Here is a 25,442-nt window from a genome sequence, read left to right as displayed (position 1 = left end):
ATGATGACATCAACAACAATAAAAAAACAAGGGCAACAAAAAGGAAATAAATAAATTAAATAAATAAATATTTAAAAAGTAACAACTCTGTATATGCACAGTTTCTGTGTCATTAAATATTGACCTAAAATATTCAGTTTTAATTTGTCTTTGGGCTGAAACCAGAGATACCCTTGCTCAGACAATAGTTGCTGACCAATCCTAGTCTTCTACCAGAAATGTATAAGTGATTTATTTCCCAATCCTTAGCTCCATGGCAATGTCTTCCATGTAGCAGACACCTGTTTTGAGATTTATTTATCAATGAGAGCATCACTCAGACATAGACAGTGCTGGGGATCGAACTCAGGACCTATACTCAAATGTTTTATGTTTTACTGTCACACCATAACTCTCTCCTAAATGAATGAACTTGAGGAGTTTGTTTAAACTGGTTTTGCAAGAGCAGGACTTGAACTCAGCATCCTTGCACTTTAAGGGAGTGTTTTTTTTTTAAGTTTTTTTTAAAATTTATTTATTTCAGAAAGGAGACATTAACAAAATCATAGGATGAGGGGGTACAACTCCACACAATTCCCGCCACCCAATCTCCATATCCCATCCCCGCCCCAATAGCTTTCCCATTCTCTATCCCTCTGGGAGCATGGACCCAGGGTCATTGTGGTTTGCAGAAGGCGGGAGGTCTGGTTTCTGTAATTGCTTCCCCGCTGAACATGGGCGTTGACTGGTCGGTCCATACTTAAGGGAGCGTTTTTATCTGCACCTGTTTTTGTCCTGGAATGATAGTTACTGTTGGAAAATGGGACACCACAGCATTGCCTGGCCCATGTGTCGCCTTCAGTACATTCTGTAATGCTTAGGAAAATGAACACCAGTCCTGTTGAGCCTAACGGTTTTCTGGAGCGTTTGACAGCCATGGAATGTACTGGAAATGTCTTGTTAGTGGTGATGTTTCTACTGGTAAGATTTATCCTCTCCGCCCCCACCAAAAAAATATATATATCCCAAGGCTTCTTTTAATTCTTACAGATTTGAAAAAGATGATATAGACAAGCAGAAATATGGTAAAAGATGGGGAGAGAAAGAGACCTTGGCAGCCTCCTCAACTGTTGGTGAAGCATCCCCCCACTTCCAGGCAGAGATCAGGGGCTCAAACCAGGGTCCACGAGTATGTCAGTGCATGTGCACCTTACCAATTGTGCCGCCACCTGCCAACCCTTCCCCAAGGTTTCTTTAAAAAGACCTTAATGAGGGGCTGGGTGGTGGCTCACCTGGTTGAGTGCCTGTATTACAATCCTCAAGGACCTAGGTTTGAGCCCCCAGTCCCTACCTGCAGGGGAAAAGCTTCACGAGTGGTGAAACAGGGCTGCAGGTATCTCTCTGTCTCTCTCCCTCTCTATCTCCCCCTTCCCGCTCGATTTCTGTTTCTATCCAATAAATAAAAACTAAGATTTAAAAAAAAAAAAAAAAAAACCTTAATGGGCCAGAGTGATAGCGTAAAGGTGATGCAAGCAGATTCATACCTGAGGCTCTGAGGTTCCAGGTACAATCCCCCCACACCACCATAAGCCAGAACTGAGCAATACTCTGGTCAAATATATATGTGTATATATATTAATAAAAAATAAAAAGGCCTTAACTCCCTTTTCCTGAAGTCCTTTCAGACAAGTCCTCCAAGATCCCATGTGTTGAAGTTCCTCTCCAGCTTCATAGAAGGCCGTCCTTTGTTTGACGTTGATGTGGACACGTCCAGTGCTCAGTCCAGGACTCAGTTGGATAATGCTCTAGCTTCTTCTCACTCTGGGGTTTCTTTGTTTTTCAAATGTTGTTATCCAAACACTGGCGATACATTTTTGCCTAGTCAGACTTTAGCATTAAGGAAACTGACTTCTTCAGAAATGCCCCAGTCTTTTCCCTCTCTCTCACATTGCAGTTGGGTAATTGTGTTTAGTTAATTAGTTGTAACGTCGTCGGTTCTTGAGTCTGTATCTCTTCCTGGGCTTGAAAGCTAGGTGGGTACCTGAACCGTTCACCTCTGAATTCCCAAGGTGTTCCTAGACTGTGTGGTCAAGCCTGGGCGTTCACTACACTCTTGCTGCGGTGTTGGCTATGGAACCAATCAAAATTCACTCACCATTTTCCTTTTTCTTTCTTTAGCTGGGAAGTTATCGATTCCAAAGCAGAGGAGAGACCAAGGCTCAGCCACTGTATCGCAGAATCATGGGTGAATTTCAGCATCTTCCTTCAAGAGATGGCCCACTTTAAACAGCAGAACCCTGGCAAGGCAAGTCTTCTAGCACAGGAGAACTGCTCTTTTTTTCTGGGTTTTAAAATGGGCAGCACACGGGAAGGGAAAACATACGGTGAAACTTGGACCGGATGGAGTGTACTGTACCAGAGCAAAGGACTCTGGGGAAGGAGGGAAAAGGAGGGAATGGAGGGGCTCTGGGGTCCTGCTGTATGATGGGGGGGGGGGTGGACCTAGGTTGGAGGAGAAAGTATCTCACAGAGATGTCTCATAGGGAGATGCGAGCTTGTACCATGTCTGTACCTGTACTGTAAACCATCAAACCTTCCAGTAAAGTAGGGAAAATGAAAACGTACAAGAATCCTGCAAACAAATCTTACATGCTTGTTGGTGTTGTCCAGTGCAAAATGGAATCATAGGATCACATGCCAGAAAAGCAGGCGTCAGCAAGGTTCAGCTATGCTAGGGTGATTTTCTTTAAAACAGTCTTTTCTCCAAAGTGCAAGGACCAGTTAGGATCCCAGTTCAAGCCCCCGGCTCCCCACCTGCAGGGGAGTCGCTTCACAGGCGGTGAAGCAGGTCTGCAGGTGTCAGTCTCTCTTCCTCTCTGTCTCCCCCTTTTCTCTCAATTTCTCTGTCTGTATCCAATAACAAATAAATAATAATAAATAATAATAAAATATTCTTTTCTTGATTCTTTTTTCTTTTTAAGCTTCTTATTTATTATTGGATAGAGACAGAAATGGAGAGGAGAGGAGGAGGTAGAGAGGGAAAGAGATAGACACCTGCAGCCCTGCTTTACCACTCTTGAAACGTTTTCCCTGCAGGTGGGAACCGGGGGCTTGAACCTGGGTCCTTGTGCACTGCAGTGTGAGTCCTTAACCAGGTGTGCCACCACCTGCCTTTTTTTTTTTTTTTTACCAGAGCACTGCTCAGCTCTGGCTTATAGTGGCATGTGGGATTGAACCTGAAACTTTGGAGCCTCAGGAGTGAGAGACTCTTTACATAGCCTGTATGCTCTCTACCTCTACCTTTTATTTATTTGTTTGTTTGTTTATTTATTTATTTATTTATAAGGGGTGGGAGAATAGAGAGTCAGAGTATCACTCTGGCATATGTGATGCCAGGGATCAAAACTTAGGACCTTGTGCTTGAGAGTCCAATATTCTATGCACTGTGCCACCTCTCGGGCCACAGCTTGGACTATTTCTAAGTAGAAGTATGTCCACAAGCTCCATAAAACCCCTCAACCTCATGTTTGAAAGTGGGTTGATTTTTCTATTTTATCTCTATTTATCTGGCTCCTTAACTAAGTTGAATGGTGATTCACCTTATCAGCCAGGATAAAGGGAGCAAGGGGAGAATGCAAATCAAAAGTTCACCTGAATTTTAATTTTCCCTTTATAACCAGAGCCCTGCTCAGCTCTGGTTTATGGTGGTCACAGGAATTGAACCTGGGAATTGAATTGGGGTCTTAGATATGAAAATCTGCTGTGTAAACCATTGTGCTATCTTTTGGGCCTTTCATCTGGTATATATTATTGGATAGAGATAGAGAGAAATTGAGAGGGGAGGGGAGGGAGAGGGAGACATGCCTCTCCAGAGATCTGGTCCACTGGGGAAGGATAGAAACAGGCTGCAGGTATGGGTCGACCTGCCAATGCCCATGTCCAGTGGAGAAGCAATTACAGAAACTAGAACTCCCACCCTCTGCCTTCCCCAAAACAACCTTGGTCCGTACTCCCAGTGGGGGAGAAGTGATAGGAGGAAGAAGGCAAAAGGGCTCTGAACTCCAGCTCCATCAGCAGAAGAGGAAAAGGAGAGGGACGTGTGGAAGTAGTAATGTTGTCATGAGTAGCTTAGAGGGGAAGAGAGGATTGGATCAGGGGGGGAAAATGGGACAATTATGTATAAATGTGGAGAGATAGTTGTAGAGTTGATGGTTGGCCCATGTGGTGGCTTGCAGTGGGGAGACCGAAGGAAGATTCAGAGCCCTGATGGTGGGAATGGAGTGCATTTATACCCCTGTTAATTTTGTAAATCAATATTAAATCACTAACAACATTTTTAAAAGAGAGAGGGAGAGAGACAGAGAGACACCTGCAGACCTGCTTCACAACTTGTGAAGCTTTTCCCCTGCAGGTGGGGACTGGGGGCTCGAACCTGGGTCCTTGTGCATTGTAACATGTGTGCTCAGCCAGGTGCGCCACCACCTGGCCATCAGAATTTTAGATTACCTCACTGTGACTCTTTCTTTTTTTTGGGGGGGGGTGTGTGGCCTCACCAAAGTGGGGGGGGGAGAGAGGAGAGAAAAACAGAGAAGGAGAGGAGGGGGGAGAGAGAGAGAGACCTCACTATGACTCTTTAATCAGCCAGACGTATATGTCCCTTCCACATGTCTGTTTTTCCCCAAAATCATTTTATTGGGGGGGGGGGGGATAATGGTTTACACTACAGTTGTTGCCACATGGGGACAATTTCTTACCTCCCCCACCTCCCAGACACGTCTTTACACCACTCCCACCGCAGTCTAAAGTCTTGAGATGCCCTGGAGTTCAGGTTCACTGCCTGTCGGTTTATTATCAAGTTAAATATGGTGCAGAAGGAGCCAAGTGGTTTATTATCAAGTTAAATATGGTGCAGAAGGAGCCAAGTGGTTTTGTTTTCAAAACCAGACAGCACAACATAAGTGAAGACTGCCTGGGAGAATTTCTCTTTTCTTTCTTTCTTTCTTTCTTTCTTTCTTTCTTTCTTTCTTTCTTTCTTTCTTTCTTTCCTGATGTTTACATTTCATAAAGGAACTGAGCTTTGATGCTCAGAACAGACAGAGAAGGAAAATACCCACGTCTCCCACTGGTGTCTAGGTGACCTGGAAGTTGGGGAGTCAACTTAAGGGACGGAGGTAGCTTGGAAGGAGGACAGAACTCATCCAGCAGCAAATCAGCCGTGCAGTTATATGTCCGTCCTTCTAATTTCCCTGACGTGTTTTGCTGTGTTTATATATTTTGACGGACCTAGAGACATAGTGAGAGCTTGTAGATCAAGTCAGCAGGCTATGTGTTTTCTGTGAGTGATCTAGGTTAAAAAAAAAAAAAGTTTATGAGAACCTCAAAACTCCACTTTCCTTGCTTCTGGCACTCAGACAGCCTCAATCATGAGAAATGGGAGACTTTGTTCTCTGGGCCAGAAAGGAGCTCAAAGGATTGTTACTGGGGTAGAGTGGCCTGACGTTGGTGGGCAGCAGCCATTAGTCAAATCTTAATTGCCAAAGAAAACTGCACCAAAGAGCTCTCTCTCTCTCTCTTCCTCTCCCTCTCCCTCTTCCCTTCCCCCTTCCCCACTCCCCCTCTCTCCTCCCCTTTCTCCCTTCCCCTCTCCCTCTCCTTTTTCTCCTTCCCCTCCCCCTTCCCTCCCCTTCCCTCTCCTTTCCCCACCTCCCCCCTCTTCCTCCCCTTCCCCTGGCTCCCCCTCCCCTCCCCCCTTTCTCCCTCCCCCTCTTCCCTTTCTCCCTTCCCCTCTCCCCTCACCTTCCCCTTTCTCCCTCCCCTCTCCCCCTTCCCCCTGTCTCCTTCCCTCCCCAGTCTCTATCTCTATCCAAAGAACAGTGTTCTGTAAAGTGTGTCAGGATGGAATGATTCGCTCCTCGGAAGAGATGGCGTGCAGGCTCTCTGCCCCTAAGTGTCTTGGTGTTATGCTCAAGTCACCTGTTTCTCTTGCTTCTAGTTTTGTCTCCTGGTCTGCAGTGTGTGCATGTTTTTCACCATCTTGGGGAGCTATGTCCCAGGGATCATACTCAGCTACCTACTGTGTAAGTACTGTGGATTGTTTCGCCTCTAGAGAGACATCCATTGCTACTCCTGGTTCAAAAGTAGATTGGCTTGTTCCCCAACAACAGTGATATGAACACGAGAGAATGCAACACACGCAGTGTGGCCATGACTGTTCCTTGTGTCCCCAGCGTCTCATGGGATGACAAACGGTAGGCTTCCAGAGTTCTTCTTCACAAATAGAACTGACAGCCTTTTGATTATTTGGTGAAAGGAGAAGAGGGTTTGGGGACAGGCGTGTACTACGAGTGAAGTATCACTTCAGTGGGTTTTTTTTTTTTGTGTGTGTGTGTATGTGCCTCATTTATTCTTCCAAACAACTCCAAGAGATAATGTTACCACGGTGTTATCCATGTGTGCGAATTTTCACGATCAAATGGCATTTCATAGATAAACAGAGTTAAGATTTTCATCCAGAGGAGTCAGGCGGTAGCAAAGCAGGTTAAGCGCACATGCTGCAAAGCACAATGACCTGCTTATGGATCTGGGTTCGAGCCACTGGCTCCCCACCTGCAGGGGGGTGAAGCAGATCCGCAGGTGTCTATCTTTCTCTCCCCCTCTTCCTCTCCTCTCTCCATTTCTCTCTGTCCTAGCTAACAATGACGACATCAATAACAACAATAATAACTACAACAACAATAAAAAGCAACAAGGGCAACAAGAAGGAAAGTAAATAAATAAATAAATATTAAAAATTTTTAAACTTTCATTCAGATTAACATCTGAAAGCATGTAGTCTGGAGGATAAAGGGACTGGAGGGCCAGGTGGTGGCACACCCAGTTTAACTGTGTGTCACAGTGCTCAAGGATGTGGGTTCAAGCCCCTGGTCCCCACCTGCAGGGGTGGGGGGAACTTCATGAGTGGTGAAACAGTGATGCTAACCTCTCTCTCTCTTTTTCTCCCTCTCTCCCTCCCTCCCTCTCTCCCTCCTTCTCCATCTCTTTGTCCAATAAATAAATATTTTAAATAGTAAGTCTATCAAATAGCAAGTTTGCTAAAACATTGACTATAAGTAGGAGAAAACTATTTCATTACAGGGGCACAAATAGAGAAGAGAAACTTGTTCACAAAAAGCTTTTTTTTTTTTTCTCCTAAGGCAGGAAAACATCCATCTGCCATGCTGGAAAAATTTATAAAGATTTACTTCACATGAGCCAGAGGAAGCACTTCTTTGCAGGAGTGTGAAAGGGAGAGAGGGCTGGGCGGTGGCACACCTGGCTAAGTGCACAGAGTCAGAAGCCAAGCGCCCGCACAAGGATCCAGGTTAGAGCCCCCAGCTCCCCACCTGCAGGGGGGTCACTTCACAAGCGGTGAAGCAAGTCTGTGGGTCTCCACCTTTCTCTCTCCCTCTATATCCTCCTTCTCTCTCAATTTCTCTCTGTCCTATCCAATAAAAAAGAAAAGAAAAAAAAAAGTGGATTCATAGTCCAGGCAACAAGCCTCAGTGATAACCCTGAGGGGGGAAAAAAGAGAATTTAACAGCACCATCCTGGTATATGTGGTGCTAGGGATCAAACCCAGAACGGCAGGCCTGCAAGTCTGGTGCTCTGCCTGCTGTGGAAATATTGTTGAGAAAGACTCAGACTCAGATGGAACTTGTTGAGGCTGGGGGTGTGGATCCACCTGCCTACATCCATGTCCAGTGGAGAAGCAGCTACAGAAGCCTGAACTCCCACCTTCTGCTCCCCAAAAAGAATTTTCGTCTATACTCCCAGACAGGCAAAAGGGTAGGGGAAGATGATTAGAGAGCCCTGAATCCCAATCCTACCAGGACCTGAAGCATTTGTCATCAGGAATCTTGTTTTGGTACTATCACAGGAAAGGAAGTGAATCTGGAAAATACCAGAGAAAGGGGCCAGGCAGTGGCGTACCTGGTTAAGTGCACACATCAGAGTGTGCAAAGACCCAGGTTCCAAGCCCCTGGCCCCCACCTGCATGGGGAAAGTTTCATGAGTAGTAAAGCAGTGCTGCAGGTCTCTCTCTGTCTCTCTCCTCTATCTCCCCCACCCCAGTCAATTTCTCTCTGTCTCTATTCAATAATTAATTAATTAAAATATTAATTAAAAAAAGAAAATACCAGAAGAGACCAAGCACTGTTCCCCTTAAGAAAGAAGGGGGGGGGGGAGGAAGGATGCTTAGAAATAGTAATAGACGGGAGTCGGGCTGTAGCGCAGCGGGTTAAGCGCAGGTGGCGCTAAGCACAAGGACCCGCATAAGGATCCTGGTTCAAGCCCTGGCTCCCCACCTGCAGGGGTGTCGCTTCACAAGCGGTGAAACAGGTCTGCAGGTGTATATCTTTCTCTCCCTCTCTCTGTCTTCCCCCTCCCCTCTCCATTTCTCTCTGTCCTATCCAACAACAATGACAACAATAATAACTACAACAATAAAACAACAAGGGCAACAAAAGGGAATAAATAAATAAAATAAATAAAATTTAAAAAAGAAGAATTAAAAAAAAGAAATAGTAATAGATATAGGTATGACTTAGAAAGGAAATGAAGGCAAGAACGTAGAAAAAATAGGCAAAAATAGATATAGATAGTTATAGATATAAAAATCAACCCATATCTGTGATCTTGGGAGAACTACAGCAGTTTTCAATGGAGGGGATGGGGACACAGAAATCTGGTAGTGGAAACAGTGTGGAATTCTGCCCTTGTTGTCTCATAATTTTGTAAACCAATACTAAATCATTAAAAAAAAAAAAGAGGGGGCGGAGCCAGGATGACTACTTGGAGGCAGCTGCTAGCGTGAGCTCAGACAACAGCTGCTGGATAGGCCACCAGGTTCCAGATGCTAGCAGGATGTGACCAGACTTCCCTGGACAGACAACCCCACCAATGTGCCCTGGAGCTCCGCTTCCCCAGAGCCCTTCCCCACTAGGGAAAGAGAGAGACAGGCTGGGAGTATGGATCGACTTGTCAATGCCCATGTTCAGTGGGGAAGCAATTACAGAAGCCAGACCTTCAACCTTCTGCATCCCACAATGACCTTGGGTAGATACTCCCAGAGAGTTAAAGACTAGGAAAGCTGGAAGTCGGATGGTAGAGCAGCAGGTTAAGCGCACATGACACAAAGTGCAGGTGTTGGTATGCTTCTAAAAACCCCTTCTGTTTCATTTGGTTTAAATCGCCCCTGCTTAACACTGCATTCTATTTACATAACCACTTCATTCTATTTACATAACCTCTGTTAACAAGCACCACCTTCCCTCCAGGGCATTGGTGGTTCAGTGGTAGAATTCTCACCTGCTCCGCCCCCTCTCCTTGTCATACCTGATTTTCACCAGTCACTTTTCTCTCCACCCTCTCTGCGTCACATCCTGTTCCCACCCTACTGGGCTAGTATATTTATAAGGACAAGATTGTTTGTAGTTTAGTTTAGCTTAGCTTGGTATAGATTGCGCTGTGTCCTGCATGAATATAAAGAGATACTGCGTACAACCCAGCCATGAGTCTCTGGTCGTCTGTTACCCGCCCGTGAAGCCAGCCCGACAAAAACAACATAGCCCGGCAAAAACAACATGCAGGGACCAGCTAAGGATCCGGGTTCGAGCCCCCGGCTCCCCACCTGCAGGGGAGTCGCTTCACATGCGGTGAAGCAGGTCTGCAGGTGTCTGTCTGTCTCTTCCCCTCTCTGTCTTCCCCTCCTCTCTCCATTTCTCTCTCTCCTATCCAACAATGATGACATCAACAACAACAATAATAACTACAACAACAAAACAAGGGCAACAAAAGGGAAAATAAATAAATTCAAAAAAGAATAGGAAAGCTATCATGGGATATGGAGTTTTGGTGGTGGGAATTGTGCGAAGTTGTACCCCTCTTATCCTATGGTTTTGTCAATGTTTCCTTTTTATAAATAAAATTTTTTTTAAAAAAAGGATGTAGCTTGTTGAAAGAGATACCCAATGGGGTGCAGAGTCTAGCTGGTGTTCTTCTGTGTAGGACCCTAGGCTTGATCCCAACCCCCTAAAACTGACCCCTCACTTACACTCTTTTCCTTCTTGTATTTCAGTACTGTGCGTATTTTTGTGTCCGCTGCTCAAGTGTAATGACATTGGACAAAAAATCTACAGCAAAATCAAGTCACTTGTGCTGAAGCTAGATTTTGGCATCATCGAATATATTAACCAAAAGAAACATGAGCAAACTGGTAGGTACAGCTCCTGCTTTAGGCACGCTGGGCTTGTGTCACTTCTCACAGAAGCTGATTCTCCACTAAGATAGCCTTCTTCTGGGTAGACGTCTGTCTCTTGCTCTCTCGTTTTTTTTAACAAATTGTTTTTTATTTTAATGAAATAGATGAATGATAGATTCAGAGGGAATGAGAGAGAGAGAGAGAGAGAGGGAGGGAGGGAAAGAGAGAGAAAGAGATTCCAGAGCACTGAGCTCTGGTTTATGGCGGTGCTGAGGATTGAACCTGGGACTCTGGAACCTCAGGAGTAAAGTCTTTTTACATTACTATTTTCTCCTTCACCCTATTTTCTCAATTGTCCACTATATGACCTTTTTTCTTTTTTAAAATTTTATCTTAATTTCTTTATTGAGGAATTAATGTTTTATATTTGACAGTAAATACAATAAATTGTACATTCATAACATTTCCCAGTTTTCCATATAACAACACAACCCCCACTAGGTCCTCTGTCATCCTTCTTGGACCTGTATTCTCCCCACTCACCATCCCAGAGTCTTTTATTTTGGTGCAATACGCCAACTCCAGTTCAAGTTCTACTTGTGTTTTCTCTTCTGATCTTGTGTTTCAACTTCTTTTTTTTTTTCTTTTTTTTTTTATTTATTATTTTTTTTTATTAACAAAACCATAGGGTAGGAGGGGTACAACTCCACACAATTCCCACCGGCCAATCTCCATATCCCACCCCCTCCCCAGTAGCTTTCCCATTCTCTATCCCTCTGGGAGCATGGACCCAGGGTCATTGAGGGTTGCAGAAGGTAGAAGGTCTGGCTTCTGTAATTGCTTCCCCGCTGAACATGGGCGTTGACTGGTCGGTCCATACTCCCAGTCTGCCTCTCTCTTTCCCTAGTAGGGTGGGTCTCTGGGGAAACTGAGCTCCAGGACACATTGGTGGGGTCTTGAATCCAGGGAAGCCTGGCTAGCATCCTGATGGCATCTGGAACCTGGTGACTGAAAAGAGAGTTAACATACAAAGCCAAACAAATTGTTGAGCAATCATGGACCCAAAGCTTGGAATAGTGGAGAGGAGGTGTTAGGGAGGGTACTCACTGCAAACTCTAGTATACTTCTGCTTTCTTACTTTGGTGCCATACTCCAAACTCAGTCAATTTCTGCTTTGCGTTTCTACTTATTTTTTTTTTTACATGCATAACATTCCCCAGATTCCCATTTAGCAATACAACCCCCACTATTTCATTCATCATTTTTCAAGGACCTGTATTCTCCCCCCGAGTCTTTTACTTTGGTGTAATACTCCAATTCCATTTCAGGTTCGACTTGTGTTTTCTTTTCTAATCTTGTTTTTCAACTTCTGCCTAAGAATGAGATCATCTCATATCCATCCTTCTGTTTCTGACTTATTTCACTTAGCATGAATTTTTCTTTTTTTTTTAATTTTTTTTTATTTCCTTATTGGGGAATTAATGTTTTACATTCAACAATAAATACAATAGTTTGTACATGCATAACATTCCCCAGTTTCTCGTATAACAATACAACCCCCACTAGGTCCTCTATCATCCTTAATGGACCTGTATTCTCCCCACCCACCCACCCCAGAGTCTTTTACTTTGATGCGATATGCCAATTCCATTTCAGGTTATACTTGTGTTTTCTTTTCTGATCTTGTTTTTCAACTTTTGCGAGCATGAATTTTTCAAGGTCTTCCAAGATTGACTGAAAACAGTGAAGTCGCCATTTTTAATAGCTGAGTAGTATTCCATTGTGTATATATACCACAACTTGCTCAGCCACTCATCTGTTGTTGGACACCTGGGTTGCTTCCAGGTTTTGGCTATTACAAATTGTGCTGCTAAGAACATATGTGTACACAGATCTTTTTGGATGGGTGTGTTGGGTACCTTAGGATATATCCCCAGGAGAGGAATTGCAGGATTATTGGGTAGGTCCATTTCTAGACTTCTGAGAGTTCTCCAGACTGTTCTCTACAAAGGCTGAACCAATTGACATTCCCACCAGCAGTGAGGAGGGTTCCTTTGACCCCACAACCTCTCCAGCATTTGCTGCTGTTACCTTTTCTGATGTATGACATTCTCACAGGAGTGAAGTGGTATCTCATTGTTGTCTTTATTTGCATTTCTCTGACAATCAAAGACTTGGAGCATTTTTTTCATGTGTTTCTCGGCCTTTTGGATCTCTTCTGTGGTGAATATTCTGTCCATGTCCTCTCCCCATTTTTGGATGGGGTTATTTGTTTTCTTGTTGAGTTTGGCAAGCTCTTTATATATTTTGGTTATTAGCCTCTTATCGGATGTATGACATGTAAAGATCTTCTCCCATTCTGTGAGGGGTTTTTTGGCTTGGGTAGTGGTTTCTTTTGCTGTGCAGAAGCTTTTTAATTTAATATAGTCCCATAAGTTTATACTTGCCTTAATCTTCATTGTAATTGGATTTGTTTCATTAAAGATGTCTTTAAAATTTATGTGGAAAAGAGTTCTGCCAATATTTTCCTCTAAGTATCTCATAGTTTCTGGTCTAACATCTAAGTCCTTGATCCACTTGGAATTTACTTTTGTATTTGGTGAAATATAGTGGTTCAGTTTCATTCTTCTGCATGTTTCAGCCCATTTTTCCAGCACCATTTGTTAAAGAGATTCTGCTTTCCCCCATTGAATAGTCTGGGCACCTTTGTCAAAGATTAGATGTCCATAGGTGTGGGGGCTTACTTCCAGGCTCTCAGTTCTATTCCACTGGTCAGTCTATTCATGTTCCAGTACCAAGCAGTTTTGATGACAATGGCCCTATAATACAACTTGAGATCTGGGGGTGTGATGCCTCCAGTTCTGTTCTTTCTTCTCAAGATTGTCTTGGCAATTCTAGGTCTTTTCTGGTTCCAGATAAACCTTTGTAGCATTTGTTCTATTCTCCTAAAAAATGTGGTTGGGATCTTGATGGGGATAGCATTAAATTTGTAGATGGCTCTGGGCAGTATATTCATTTTGATGATGTTAATTCTTCCATTTCATGAACATGGAATGTCTTTCCACTTCTTTGTGTCTTTTCAATTTCCTTGAGTAGTGACTCATAATTTTCAGTATACAAGTCTTTCACTTCTTTGGTTAGGTTTATCCCTAGATATTTTATTGTTTTTGTTGCTATAGTAAAAGGAATTGATCTCTGCATTTCATATTCTTCTAACTTAGTGTTTGCATAGAGGAATGCCACTGACTTTGGAATGTTAATTTGTATACTATCATGTCATCTGCAAATAAGGAGAGTTTGACTTCTTCTCTTCCAGTCTGTATCCCTTTAATTCCTTGCTCCTGCCTGATTGCTTTGGCAAGAACTTCCAACACTATGTTGAATAGTAATGGTGATAGTGGGCAGCCCTGTCTAGTACCTGATCTGAGTGGAAATGCTTCCAGTTTTTCACCATTGAGTATGATGTTGGCTGTAGGTTTGCTATATATAGACTCCAGTCTTCAGGAATTTTCCATCTATTCCCATTTTTTGTAGTGTTTTGATCATACAAGGATGTTGGATTTTGTCAAAGGCTTTCTCTGCATCTATTGATATGACCATGTGGTTTTTGGTCTTGCTTTTGTTGATGTGGTGGATCACATTGATTGATTTACGTATATTAAACCAACCTTGCATGCCTGGGATAAACCCCACTTGGTCATGATGAACAATCTTTTTAATAGACTGCTGTATCCGGTTGGCTAAAATTTTGCTCAATATTTTAGCATCTATGTTCATCAGAGATACTGGTCTGTAGTTTTCTTTTTTGGTTGTGTCCCTGTCTGCTTTTGGTATCAAAGTGATGTTGGCTTCATAGAAGCTGGAAGGGAGTATTCCAGTGTCTTCAATCTTCTGGAAGACTTTTAAAAGCAGAGGTATTAGTTCTTCTTTGAAGGTTTTGTAGAATTCATTTGTAAAACCATCTGGTCCAGCACTTTTACTCTTGGGAAGATTTTTGATAACTGTTTCAATTTCATTAGCTGTGATAGGCCTGTTCATATTATCTAGTTCCTCTTTATTTAATTTTGGAAGTTCATAGGTATCTTGGACCTTGTCTGTTTCTTCTAGGTTCTCTAGCATGGTGGCATATAGTTGTTCATAGAAGTCTCACATGATATATTGCATTTCTGCAGTGTCTATTGTGATATCTTCTCTTTCATTTATGATCTGATTTATTTGGGTCTTCTCCCTTTTTTGTTTTGTGAGTTTGCCTAAAGGTTTGTTGATTTTGTTCACTCTTTCAGAGAAGCAACATTTACTTTCATTGATCTTCTGTATGGTTTTCTTTTCAATGTTATTGATTTGTGCCCTAACTTTAGTGATTTCTGTCCTTCTGGTTACTTTAGGGTTCCTTTGGTCCTCTTCTTCTAGGTCTTTAAGATGTACAATCAGGTTGTTTGTTTTTGCTTTTTCTTGTTTCCTAATGTGTGCTTGTATGGCTCTGAACTTCCCTCTCAGTACTGCCTTAGCTGTGTCCCAAATATTTTGATAGCTTGTGTCTTCATTTTCATTGAACTCTCGAAACATTTTGATTTCTTTATCTCCTCTTTAACGAAGTAGTTGTTAAGGAGTGTACTGTTGAGCTTCCACATTTTGGGACTATTACTAATCTTTTGTTGATTGTCAAGTGTTAGTTTAATTCCACTGTGGTCTGAGAAGATGTTTGGGATGATTTCAATGCTCTTGAATTTGCTGATGCTGTCTTTGTGGCCTAACATATGGTCTATCCTTGAGAATGACCCATGTGGACTTGACTAGAATGTGTATTCTAGTTTCTTGGGGTGAATGACTTTGAAAATGTCCAATACTTCTAGCTTATCTATCTCCTCATTTAGCTCCCCCATATCTTTATTGATTTTCTGCCTGGATGATCTGTTCTCTGTTCCCTGGTATCAGCACAGGGCCTCCCCTGCTGCTGCAGCTTCTGAGGGCAGTAGCAATGGAGACTCACAGTTGCATTTGGTGCGTCTTAGGGGAGTCCTCTCCTCCCTTCAGCCTTCTTTTTGTTAGTGAAACAGACTGGAGGTGGTGTTTCAACTGGTAAACTGCCCAACTGTTACCAGCCACTTAATCTCTCCCTAGGCTCCTCTCTGTCAACAAGCCACACATATTTGCACTCACTGGTGATTTGGTGGATTCCTGAAATCCTTCTAGTCCTGTCCTGTCGCGGTCCCAGGTGGTCTCCTTTGATATTCCTAGTTGACCAGGGAGAGGAGAGGAGAGAAACACAGCTGCGGCTGCTCCATAGCCCCGCCTCTGAAAGTCTCCCACTATATTCACTTTTTAATCCAAATTGTCAGGGAAGGAAAAAAATTGTTTAAAAAAAATTCTGAATTTGTTATTAAAAAATGATTATTGATTAATGTGAAGAAGAGAGAACCAGAGCATTATGCTGGCATATGCATCACTGGGGACTGAACTTGGAACTTCTTGCTTCAGTATCCCAACACTTTATCCACTGTGCCACCTCCTGGGCCACTACCTTTGCTACTTATGCTAAGAGTTTGTTTAAATTGCTTTAGGAGGGGAATGAATAAGAAGGGATTGAAAGAACAGAGGAAGGAAAAACCAAAAAGCGAATGTGATTTTTTTTTTTTAACTCAGCCTGTGACCCAGCCAATGATAGATTCTCAAACTCTAGCAAGCATCAGAATTTTCTGGAGTAGGCTGGGGAAATAGCATAATGCTTCTTCAAAAAGACATTTATCGAGCCTGAGTTCAATCCCCAGTGCCACCATAAGCCAGAACTAAGCAGGGCTCTGGAAAAAAATGGAGGAAGAGGAGTTCCAAAGACCATATTGAGGACCACTGACAGCTAATTTCCACAGGAGACAAGTCATCTGTTGCATGCAAACATGGCGTTACACGGAGCCCTGAGAACTGAGGAATTGTGGGTCAGGGCATGCACCGGACACAGCACGTGATGTCTAAGCTGTCTAGAAAACTGACCACTTCCATTTCTTTCCTCCACAGAAGCCAATAAAGAGAAAAGTCACAAAGATGACAGTGAATTAGACTTCTCAGCTCTTTGTCCCAAGGTATTTTCTTGTTCTGTTCTTGTTCTGAGTTTCAATGTATTCTGATGTGGTTTGATGGTAGATGTGTTTGTTTGCATAAAAATACAGTGATTTTCCCAGTTGACCCCTGTTGTTTCTCTGAGAGGGTTAAATGATTTTGAAAAAAAAAAAAAAAACAAGCTCTTCTGTTTCTTATTTTTTAATCTTTTTTTTTTGGATGTAACACTCAAAGCCTTGTATGTGCCATCCTGCCATTTCTGGGCCAACCTTTCTTTTTTTTTTTTTTTTTTTTAAGATTTTATGTATTTATTAATGAGAAAGATAGGAGGAGAGAGAGAAAGAACCAGACATCACGCTGGCACATGTGCTGCCAGGGATTGAACTCAGGACCTCATGCTTGAGAGTCCAATGCCTTAACCACTGCGCCACCTCCCAGACCACCCAGCCTTTCATTTTTACTTCAGATAGAGATTGCAGAGACAGGGGGAGCAGGAGGAAAGTCCACACTGCCTGACTCGACCATATGTGGAGTTTCCCCTGGTGTTTTGGTGTTCTCATGTGGTGCCAGGGCTTCTCCTCTGCTGTGGATTTCTCTGACTTTGTTAGTGTGGAGTTTTGCAGACATTTTATTTCTTTTTTAATTTTTTATTTTATTTTATTTATTGCCTCCGGGGTTAATGCTGGGGCTCGATGGTGGTAGCACTAGGAATCCACTGCTCCTGGGGGACATTTTTTTCCCCATTTTAGTGGATAGGACAGAGAGAAATGGACATGGGAGGGGAAGATAGAGAAGTGGAGAGATAGACACCCCACCCGCAGACCTGCTTCACCGCTTGTGAAGGAGCCGGGTACTTGAACCAGGATCCTTGCATGGGTCCTGGAGCTTCATCCTATGTGCGCTTAACCTGGTGCGCTTCTGCCTGGCCCTCAAATTTATTTTGTTTATTATTGGTAGAGACAAAGAGAAGTTGAAAGGGGAGAAGGAGATAGAGAAAAGGAAAGAAACCACTCATGAAGCTTTCCTCCTGAGACCAGGGGCTTGAACCTGAGTCCTCGTGCATTATAATGTATGCGCTTAACCACCCAGCCCCTGCAGACATTTCCTCCTGGAAGGTTAAAGCATGCAGCTGGTGTTTGTCTTTCTCCAGATCAGCCTCACGACGGCTGCCAAGGAACTGTGTGTGTCTGATACAGACGTTTCTGAGGTGTCCTGGACGGACAACGGGACTTTCAACTTATCAGAAGGCTACACACCACAGACAGATACTTCAGATGGTAGGCTCATGCTTCTGGCTATTTCTTCATTTATTTTCTTAACCAGAGAGCTGCTCCGCTGTGAATTATGGTGGCGTTGGGAACTGAGCCTTGTATGTTGGAACCTCAGGAATGAAAGTTTGTTTTTTTTATAACTGTTATGCTGTCTCCCCAACTCCTTTTTTCTCCTTTTAAGTCATATTTGTTGATCTACCTTTGGCTCACAAAGCTGTCTAATTTGGGAGACAGTTTCAGCCTCCCCAAATGTATATATGCTTCACCCACAAACAGTGTCTGATGCCATCACACTCTCCAGTCCTTCTTCCCATCCTTCTTTCTTCCTCCCTCCCTCCCTCCCTCCCTTCCTTCCTTCCTTCCTTCCTTCCTTCCTTCCTTCCTCCCTCTTTTTTTTTTTCAGACCTTTCCCCTTGAATAAGTTCCATCATCTTCACTGAATCTGTTAGTAGGTGAGCAGGGAGACGGAACAGTGGTAGCGCACAGGCCTTGAATGCAAGAGGTCCCAGGTTTGATCCCTGATTGGCAGTACCCATACCCAGAGCTTAGCGGTAATGTGATCAAAAGAAGGAAGAAAAAGGGAGTCGGGCTGTAGCGCAGCGGGCTAAGCGCAGGTGGCGCAAAGCACAAGGACCGGCATAAGGATCCCGGTTCGAACCCCGGCTCCCCACCTGCAGGGGGGTCGCTTCACAGGCGGTGAAGCAGGTCTGCAGGTGTCAAAAAAAAAAAAAAAGGAAGGAAGGAAGAAAAAAAAAAAGGTGGGGAGTGGTGACACACTTGGTTACATGCTCACGCTACCATGCTCAAGCACCAGGGTTCAAGGCCCTCCCCTTGCGGGGGGGAAGCTTTATGTGCATTGAAGCAGGTCTGCAGGTGTCTCTCTTCTCTCCTCTTCTGTCTCCTCCTGCCCTCTCAGTTGATCTTTGTCCTGTCAAATAAAGAGAAAGAAAGAAATAAAAGCAAGGATGGAGGTTGGGAGCCATGGATTCATTAAAAAAAAAAAAAAAAAGACTAGGTTTGCTTTTTGTTTTTGTTCTTTTTAAAAAATATTTTATTTATTTATTTTCCCTTTTGTTGCCCTTGTTGTTATTATTGATGTCGTTGTTGTTGGATAGGACAGAGAGCAATGAAGAGAGGAGGAGAAGACAGAGAGGGGAGAGAAAGACAGACACCTGCAGACCTGCTTCACTGCCTGTGAAGTGACTCCCTGCAGGTGGGGAGCCAGAGACTCGAACTGGGATCCTCACGCCGGTCCTTGTGCTTTGTGCCATGTGAGCTTAACCCACTGCACTACCACCCGACCCCCTGTTCTTTCCTTTGGCGGCTTACACACGAGAGTGAAACCACTGGTGATTGGCTTTCACACCCCCATTTATTGTGCTTAGTGTCACTGCTTTCAGGTCGCTGCATTAAGCATGTCACATCTTTTATAACAGTAGATACACAGATTTTTTTTTTAATTGCTGCCAAGGTCATCACTGGGGCTCCGTGCCTGTACAACAAATCTATCCCTCCGGTGCTCAGTTTTGTTTTCCTCTCTCTCTCTTTGATAGGACAGAGAGAAATTGAGAGTGGAGGGACGATAGAGAGGGAGAGAGACAGAGGGACACCTGCAGCTCTTGCATGAGGTCCTTCTTTCTACCCCTGGCATGCTGTGTACCAGTGTGATGCTGTAGTTCTCCGCCTTTTACATTAATGTGCATGTATAGATTTTAAATTAGGAAAAGAAAACTAGAGGTGGATGGGGACATGTAGTGTATGCGCAGAAAGGAAGTCTCTGATTTTGAGGTGGGGTGGGGCTGTGATGTCAGTTTAAATAGACCAAGAGGCTGGATGAGTCAGGTTTTGCTCAGAGGATACAGATGAAAATCAAGCATCTTGGGACCAGATGGTGGAGCATCTGGTTAAGTGCACATGCTCCAATGTGCAAGGACCCAGGCTCAAGCCCTCAGTCCCCACCTTCCAGGAGGAAGCTCTGTAAGTGGTGAAGCAGGGCTGTAAGTCTCTCTTTCCCTCTCCCTCTTTGCTCTCAAGTTTTCCCTGTCTCTGTTCAGTAAATACTGGGTTATTGGAAAACTCATGATGTATTTTTTTAAATTTATTTCTTTATTGGGGAATTAATGTTTTACATTCAACAGTAAGTACATTGTTTTGTACATGCATAACATTACCCAGTTTCCCATTTAACATCATGATGTATTTTTCTGTGCAAAAAAATTCATCATGACTTTTCTGATATTTAGTACAGTAAAGATTCTAAAAGGAAGGTTTCCTTTAGGGCTAAGGAGACAGTACCATGGCTATGTATAAGATTTTTATGGCTAAAGCTCTGAGGTCCCAGGTTCAGTCCCCTGCACTACCATCAGCCAATGTTGAGCAAGGCTCTGGTCTTTCTGTATCTCTGTATTTTTTTTAAAAAGGTTTCCTTTAACCCCCTGCTTTTTTTTTTTTTTTTTTAAAGCATCATTTAGACAACTGTTAGATTTCACATTTATTCATCACTAACTTGGGCAGGGGAAAACAGCATAATGGTGCTGCAAAGAGACTCTTATGCCTGAGTCTCCCAAGTTCCAAGTTGTATCTTCAACACCTCCATAAGCCAAAGCTGAGCAGGGCTCTGCTAAAACAAACAAACAAAACAAAAAAAAAACCACTCACTTGAGTCGTTCCTGTCACAGATCTTGATCGACCTGGTGAAGAAATTTTCTCTGGAGACCTTCCTGATTTCCCGTCTCTGGAAAATGGTGCAGCAACGAATGATGAAGAGGAGTCGAGTCTGGGCCTGCCCACCGAACACAGGAGAAGAAGGAGACAGGGGGACAAGGCCACCACCCAGCCGTCAGCTGCCGGACTCACACTGCCCCTGAGTAGCGACCCCAGCCTAGCCTTGATGTCACACCTGGCTGGGGACGTCATCACAGCTGCGGTGACAGCGGCCATCAGAGACCAGATAGAGGGTGTCACCCTGCAGATGGGGTCTCGGGCAGCGCCCGACCCAGTGGAGGACACAGACACAGATGATGGGGATGACTTTGAACTCCTGGACCAGTCTGAGCTTGAGCAGATCGAGAGCGAGTTAGGACTGTCACCAGACAAGGGCACAGATGCTCAGCAGGGCAAGAAGTCTTCAGGCTTCCTCTCCAGCCTGCTCAGGGGAGGCCACTAACCTGGGAATCAGCCTGTCTAACAGAGCACAGATAAACTGACCCTTCAGACACCCCACCCCCCCACCCACATTCAAACAAAGAACAAAAAAAGTTAAAAAAAAAAAAAAAAAAAGAGAGAGAGAGATGACAAAAGAAAAAAAAAGAAAAATTGAACTGTGAACTTCACTGATTACTTTTGATTTATTATTTTGGGGGGAGGGGTGTCTTATTTTCTGTCGCCCTTCTGCAGCGAATTCACTGGAGACTTCTCAGTGGACACGGCTAGACTGGTCTTTCTAATAGTCCTTTTATGTCATTAGCATGGAAATGAACTTTTCATATATCTCTATCTATCTGTCTGTATACATATACTGTGCTGTCCCGAATTGGATGTTAGGGGCTGTTTTTAAAAGCAAAATAAGCAAATACCACCAAATTTCAGAGTTCCTCCTCCCAGTTATCCCTGACTTCTTTCTAGTTGGTTTTCCCAGCATGCACGCGTTTATCGCGACGCACTGAAATACCCGTGGTTAACTGTGAGCGATGTGCTGTGTTGGATCCTACTGTTTAGGAACAGCGAAAGACAAAGCAAGAACTTTTGGTAGATTTGGAAGGTTGAAAGATAAGAATTATGCAAGATACCCCTTGAGTGGAAGGACTCCAGGAAATACCTGTGAAATGAGTTTCCCAGGGAAAAAGATCTTAAATATATTTAGCTACTTTGAGTTGTCTGAGATGATCCATTTTTATGTTATTCCTGCATCTAGGGATTTAGGGGTGCTTTCAAAGGACTTAGGGTTTCACTGTCTGCTAGTCGTCTTCTTGCTGTGGGTGGGATAGTCCCAGAAAAAACAAGTTATGATCTGCCACCAGGATAGGGTACGTCACTGGAGCTTGCTTGGACTATTTGTGACAGGGATGTGCGAGGACAGGCTTTATTCGGCTTCATCTCAGCCAGACGGACCCTTCCTCTTTCCCCTTCCATCTGGGATAAATGTCTCGTGAAGCTGTGACACTCCATCCTGAGGTGTCCTAGCAGTGGCGTGTCCTCAGTCTGCTGAAGAAGGCTAAATGTGTCGCCTACTTCTTATTGGGAAGGTAGCAGAGATCATGCCCATTATTTTAAACGTCTTAGATCACTACTGAACTAGGCCCAGGATTTTACCAAAGGGCACAAGGGCAGGAAAAACCAAGCTACTTTTGCTTCCTTTTTTTTTTTTTTCTGTCATGTAAATTTTTGAATAGCATCGAGGGACCAGGTCCATGCATGCCAGCCATGTCCTCAGTTATTCAGGGATGGCTGCTGGCATGTTTGCAGGTTCACACCAAGACCTCCAGAAAACAGGACAATCCAAGGATATAGGAAATCTCTCCACTCCACCCCCACTTCCCTATACTTTGTCCCTCTCCTTTTGTATTTCTAAAGACTAATGGTCGGTAATCTGCCACTTTAAAATATAGTGTCTCTTATTTATTTTTCTTCTTTCGGAGGTATTAAAAATATCTAGACTGAAATTTGCCAAATGTTAAAGGGAAAGGAGTTACCGAAGACCTTGAACACTTTGCGTGTGTGTGTGTGTGTGTGTGTGTGTGTGTGTGTGTGTGATCAGCTCTGCTTCCGTGTCATTAGTGCCTCACAACTGTGTTGGGTGTCGTTTTTTGGTACAAAGTGAGCCCGTGCCTTCATTTTCTTGCCCATGTGGATACAAATGAACCCCATGTTGTTTGACCTAGGAGCTGTGTGGGTTTGGGGAGGGACCTACCTGACTTCTGTTCAAATAAAAAGAGTTTCTGGATGTGCAGAGAAAATATACAGTCACATATTTATAAAAAACAAAAACACATGTTGCTGGGCCTCTCTTATTGGTGTGTGTGTTGTTTCACTCCAGAACACTCAACCAGGAGGCCACACATGTGGGAAGGTCATTTCAACTTCTTCACCGAAGGGAAAGCAAGAAATCCAGTAATCTGGAGAGTCAGGGCAGATTTTATGAACTGATGAAGAGGTTGACTGGATAAACAATAGAGCTAAAATGAAATGTTAGCAACTAGGAAAGAAGTTTAGGGATAGAGATGGGCTAAGGCATAGAAAAATATGTTATCAGCACTGATAAGGAGACATAGCAGCTCTGTGGACAATAGAGGAAGTCTTCTGGGGGTAATTTATTAAACTAATAGATAACAGGAATCATGGTCATTCTCTCCTTTGTATTCCTGCAATTCCCTCCCTCCCTTCCTTCCTCCCTTCCATCCTTCTTTCCTTCCTTCTACCAGAACACTGTTCAGCTTTGGCTTCTGGTGGTGCTGGTGATCACAGAGTTAGAAAAAGAGGACAGGGGGTCGGGTGGTGGTGCAGTGGGTTGAGCGCATGTGGCGCGGAGCGCAAGGACCCACGTAAGGATGCCGGTTCGAGCCCCCGGCTCCCCACCTACAGGGGAGTGGCTTCACAGGCGGTGAAGCAGGTCTGCAGGTGTCTATCTTTCTCTCCCCCTCTCTGTCTTCCCCTCCTCTCTCCATTTCTCTCTGTCCTATCCAACAACCAACAACATCAACGATGGCAACAATAATAACCACAAGGAGGCTACAACAACAAGGGCAACAAAAGGGGGGGAAAATGGCCTCCAGGAGCGGCGGATTCATGGTGCAGGCACCGAGCCCAGCAATAACCCTGGAGGAAAAAAAAAAGAAAAAGAAAAAGAGAACATAGGATGAAACTTGGACTGGAGGTGGTGTACTTGGCCAAAGCAATGAACCCAGGGGGAAGATATGGGGGGAAAGGGGGTCTGGTATCCTTGATGGGGGGGGCAGATAAGAGTATGCAGTAGACACCTGTTACACAGAACTAAGAAACCATACACTTGTATAGACAAATGTGCTGTAATTCATTAACCCCATCCCAATAAAATAAAAAATAAAAACCTGGGACCTCAGAGCCACCAGCATGAAGGCCTTTTTGCAGAACTGGTATTAAGCTGTTTCCTCAGCCCTCTTTCATTTCAAAAGGGTCTGGAGGGAGGAGGTGAATACTGGCATACTATTGATTTTAAGCAAATCTACATTTAAAACGAAGATGCCTTTTTGTCAGTGGAACAGCAGCATCATGCATGCACGGGCCTACTGCTTTGGGTCGAGACAGAGAGAGAGAGAGACCCCACAACATTCAGACTTGCCTTAGCAACTTCCCCTGAGTGCCCAGGCTTCAACCTGGGTCTCACACATGGTCCTGCAGGCACCCTACCTAGATACCTACACTATCTCTGCCTGACACTCGCAAACAGGTTGAACGTTTTCCTTTCCTGATGGAAATGTACTGGGGTGCTGGAAAAAGTCAGGGACACATTTTTGCATAGAACAATGTCATGACTTTTTGACAACCTAATAGGTTAGTATATCTCTTTACAAAGGTTCCAGCTATGTCAACTGCATGGCAGCGGGTTATTTGGAGGGCTGGTAACATTGCTCACTTGGTTAGTGTGTTGCTTTGGCCTGTGCATGACCCAGGTTCAAATCCAGCCCCACTGCACTACACTTAGTCCAAAAATCTAGTCACTGAGCCACATCTGGAGCTGCTGAACTATATTTTAAAATTTTCTTTATTGTGGGATTAATGTTTTACAGTTAACAGTCAATACAATAGTTTGTACATACATGACATTTCCCAGTTTTCCACATAATACAACCCTACTAGATCCTCTGTCATCATGTTCCAGGACCTGAGACCAGAGTCTTTTATTTTGGCGCAGTACACTGAACTAAACTATGTTCAATAGTTATAGCATCCATGCCACAGACATAGCTTGCCTGGGAAGTTGCCATGAATGGGACCCAGGTTTGAGTCCCCAAGAACCCATAACACTTCTATGTTGTGGTATCTCTTCTCATCTCTGTATCTGTGTCTCCCTGCCTATATTATAGACAAGTTGGCCCAGATTGATGACACTCCAGCAGTAAATAAAGATTAAAGCACCCAGAGAGACATCTCAGCATAAGAGAACAGGACTAGTATGCCAGAGTTCCCAGAGACCCCTGATTCAATCCACAACTCTACCATATACCACAGCTGAATGGTCTTCCTCATTGAAAAAAAAAATAGTAAATTAACTCTTTGTTGGCCAGGAGGTGGTACGGTGGAAGAGCACAGGACTTGCAAGCATGAGACCCTGAGTTTGAGCCCTAGCACTCCAAGTGCCAGAGTGATGCTGTGGTGTTTTCTCTCTCTCTCTCTCTCTCTCTCTTTCTCTCTCCAAATCTTTATACACAAGGATACTCATGAAGTATCTGCTTGCAAGCAAACTTTAAGCTTCTTTTACTATACTTTGTCTAGTTTTGAGCCCTGGTACCACACAGGATTTTTTTTTTTAATTTTTTTTTTTTTTTACCAGAGCACTGCTCAGCTCTGGCTTATGGTGGTGCAGGGGATTGAACCTGGGACTCTGGAGCCTCAGGCATGAGAGTCTCTTTGCATAACCATTATGCTATCTACCCCTTCCCAATTTCTTTATTGGGGAATTATGTTTTACATTCAAAAGTAGATACAATAGTTTGTACATGCATAACGTTTCCCAGTTTTCCATATAACAGTACAACCCCACTAGGACCTCTGAATCCTTCTTGGACCTGTACTCTCCCCAACCACCCACCCCAGAGTCTTTTACTCTGGTGTAATACACCAATTCCAGTTCAGGTTCTGCTTATGTTTTCTTTTCTGATCTTGTTTTTCAGCTACTGCCTGAGAGTGAGATCATCCCCTTTTCA

At 43.8% G+C, this 25,442-nt stretch overlaps 1 protein-coding gene across 3 annotated transcripts in view; it reads left to right on the top strand.

Annotated features, from left to right (window-relative positions):
* Window positions 1–23,626, top strand: part of RETREG1 (reticulophagy regulator 1) — a 124,838-nt gene extending 101,212 nt beyond the window's left edge. For all 3 annotated transcript variants that reach the window (XM_060191180.1, XM_060191178.1, XM_060191181.1), the window contains 6 exons: window positions 2,158–2,284; window positions 5,972–6,056; window positions 10,094–10,231; window positions 16,229–16,293; window positions 17,421–17,547; window positions 20,220–23,626. In XM_060191180.1, coding sequence (XP_060047163.1) covers window positions 2,158–2,284; window positions 5,972–6,056; window positions 10,094–10,231; window positions 16,229–16,293; window positions 17,421–17,547; window positions 20,220–20,707 — 1,030 coding nt within the window. In that variant the 3' untranslated portion in view covers window positions 20,708–23,626. The remainder of the gene's footprint in view (window positions 1–2,157; window positions 2,285–5,971; window positions 6,057–10,093; window positions 10,232–16,228; window positions 16,294–17,420; window positions 17,548–20,219) is intronic.
* The last annotated feature ends 1,816 nt before the right edge of the window (window positions 23,627–25,442 follow it).

Source organism: Erinaceus europaeus, chromosome 5, assembly GCF_950295315.1.
Source record: "Erinaceus europaeus chromosome 5, mEriEur2.1, whole genome shotgun sequence".
Taxonomy (NCBI): domain Eukaryota; kingdom Metazoa; phylum Chordata; class Mammalia; order Eulipotyphla; family Erinaceidae; genus Erinaceus; species Erinaceus europaeus.
The sequence above is the reverse complement of the archived record's forward strand: the minus strand, read 5'-3'. Positions and strand labels throughout refer to the sequence as shown.